Genomic DNA, 3,089 nt, shown 5'->3' on the forward strand with positions numbered 1-3,089 from the left:
TGTGCCAAATTCCACTTCTGTTTTCACTCTTTTTTTTTTCCTGAAAATTATCTGGCTCAATTTACGCACACCTCAACTATTTTTGGGCCCAAATCCACCGCCCACTTGTGGGGAGATGGAGAGCTTGAAGATAGAGAAAAGCTCTGTGTGGACTGGTCCCAAAAGTTGAGTTGATAGCACCTAAGTGGTTTCGAACATACAACATAGGAGGGAACAAACTCTAAGTCCCAAGCCTCAACCGCTTAGACCAACCTCTTGGGGTTGGCTTATGTTTTCACTTCCACGATTGTTTGCTTCGTAGTCTTCCTTTTTAAATGCGTAGCATAGTTCTTGAATGGCTTATGTTGTGCACAGTCACATATCCATATATAGGGAGAATCTATGGTATCCCGGTGTGACATTTTGTGGTGAATGTTATGAAGTGCGACACCGTAAAAAAAGGTGATTCTAAAAAAAATGTATGCCTTTTGGAAAAATACAGTATTATAGATGATATGGTGAAAGTCAAGGATATTTTCTTTGCATATTTGGTAGGTAAATTCATGTAATCTGAGTGCATTGTAATGAGATTGTGCTATTAATTCCATATTTTCCTCTTTAAAAGACCATGTACTCATTTACATTACATGGGTTGCGTCCATCTATGTTCTGCTATCCTTCCAGATTATCGTTTCAATCCTTCCTCGAACACTTAGCAACCCGCCCTTGCAAAGGAATGAAAACATCTCTCGCCGTGTCTGGAACGTCACTCCTTTTTCTTTTGATCCTTTTCACTCTAAACTACCATTCACATGCTGATTTAATTGGCAGCACCTGTAAGAAAAACGAGGAGTATATCGATCTTTGCATATCAACTCTAAGATCAGACCCTCGTAGCGCAGCTGCAGATGTCGAAGGGCTTGCGCGCATCATGTTTGATGCAACACTTGCTAAAGCGACTGCTACTCTCAACCAAATAAAGGATTTGTTGAAGAAGACAAGTGACCCGGTTCTAAGAGAATACCTCAACGTTTGTGTCGAGCAGTATGATGATGCTATTGAAGATATCCCTGTAGCCATCCAGAATGTTGGCTCAAATAACTTTGCATCTAGAATAAAAGCCGATGATGTTGTTGATGAGGCTCGAAGTTGTGAGGAGATATTTATTGACCTTCCAAATAGAAAGCGTAAATCACCTATTACAGCGGAGAACGACATGGTCAAAAAATTGGTTATGATTGCTGCTGGAATTGTAGCATCTCTTGGCTGATTTTCTCCTTTTTATCCAATTTCTGTCTTCCCTTTGCGATATTGAGTAAATGAATGATAGATTTACTGTAGTTCTACGACGGATTTACCATAGTTCTGCACGGCCGAGGAAGCATCCGAAGCTTTCTTCTTTCTTATCAGACTTGGCTTCCTTTTCAAAAGACATTTTTGAATGGGTGAAGAACGAGACGAAAAATAGGATCCATCCTCCTCCTGTTGTTACTATAGGCGAGAGGTGCAAATGTCTGTTGGATTCTAGGCACGAAATGCAAGGTGCAAGGGCCAAGGTGATGTGTGAGCCTTATTAAATCAAGGCAGGCACAGGCGAGAAAAAATAACAAAATAGCATACACCAATTTTTCAAATAATACACCAGGACAATGAAGTTTAAAAAGTGTACTATGTAATAATAAGAATCAATACAATCGTCTACCTTATGCCAAATAGTCAACAATTTTTGAAACTAAAATGTCAAAGTCAATGAAAGACAACCATCCAATATTTGAGCATGAGGTTTTGACTTTTGAGACATTGTTTGGTTGGAGTCGTCGATTGAGAGATGGGAGATCGACGTAGTGTACTACTGTACTTGAGGATTGTTTAGCCCTTAGTTTAATACCTTAATAACATTTTTGCCCTCTAAAATTAAATTAGGTGGGAATTTTAAGCCGCAATGACAACGGGGCGGGGCGGGTTTTGCCTCACCCCAACCCCAACCCGAAAATTTAGCCTCGCCCTCGACCCTGCCCCAAACCTGGACCGGGTAATTTATGGGTACCCCCACCCCGCCCCCGCTCAAATTTTTTTTTCATTGAGAAAATATGTTCTAGATTTTAAAATAAGTGAGCACAAACAATAAAAGCTTACGAAATAACTATTATAATTTAAACAAAATCTATTATCTAAAAGCAAAATGGAAGAAATAGTTAATATTTTATATGGGATTTTAGTTGTAAGAGTAAAAATACAAGAATAAAAATAGTTTTTTATGCATAAAATAATTTTGGGATTGGGCAGGTACCCGAACGGGGTAACGACAACGCGAAACCGACCGGGGTTCACCAATTCTCCCCCGACCCGACTCGACCCCCGAAAAATACAGCAAAAATCCGCCCCAATCGGGGCGGGTTGAATTGCCATCCCTACTCACCAGGCACATGCTTTGTGCCTTTTCCAAAGGCAACGCGCCTTTGTCACCTAACCCTTGCCTTTGTCAAGGTGCCAAGAGTGAGCCTTGATGCGCCTTGCACCTAGACGCACCTTTTACAACGATGGTCCATGGTGGTCAAATCGTGAATTCAAATCCCTTTTTTTATCGTGAATCGCAGACTACAATTAAGTACTCCCTTCGTTCCTTAATGTCTTCCTTTTTGGGGGCTCCTACTTTTTAAAAAGTCTCAAATTCTTATTTGATGACATTATTTCCATCATTGCCCTTGTATTGTAGCTACTTTCCAATACTTAATGGTCATTTATGAGGGATACTTTTGAAAAATTAGAAAGTTTAACTTTGACTTTTCAAAAAAGACTAACATTTTGAAACATCCGAAAAATAGAATACGGTCATCAATGTTTATTGATTCCCTCAATAAAAGTTTCTTGTTTAAGGTTATCAATGTTAGCCATAATATTCTCCTTTTAGAAAAATTGCGTTCCAGTGTAAACCAAATTCCTCACCGAAAATTCCTCCCTACTTCTTTCTAGTCCAACGAAAAATCAAGTCATCCGTAGTTAAAAACTGTTGTTTGGCATGACATCCTTCATTTGAAAAAAGGTTTTTAGAAGCATGTATGGATCCTACAGCTATCTCTAAGAACTCAGTGCACCGACCGCCGGTTGGC

At 39.6% G+C, this 3,089-nt stretch overlaps 1 protein-coding gene across 1 annotated transcript; it reads left to right on the forward strand.

Moving 5' to 3' along the window:
* The first annotated feature begins 544 nt into the window (after positions 1-544).
* Positions 545-1,279, forward strand: LOC131319376 (putative invertase inhibitor). The gene has a single exon (XM_058349602.1). The coding sequence runs from the start codon at positions 608-610 to the stop codon at positions 1,247-1,249; it is 642 nt and encodes a 213-aa protein (XP_058205585.1). The 5' UTR covers positions 545-607; the 3' UTR covers positions 1,250-1,279.
* The last annotated feature ends 1,810 nt before the right edge of the window (positions 1,280-3,089 follow it).

Source organism: Rhododendron vialii, chromosome 3a, assembly GCF_030253575.1.
Source record: "Rhododendron vialii isolate Sample 1 chromosome 3a, ASM3025357v1".
Taxonomy (NCBI): Eukaryota; Viridiplantae; Streptophyta; class Magnoliopsida; order Ericales; family Ericaceae; genus Rhododendron; species Rhododendron vialii.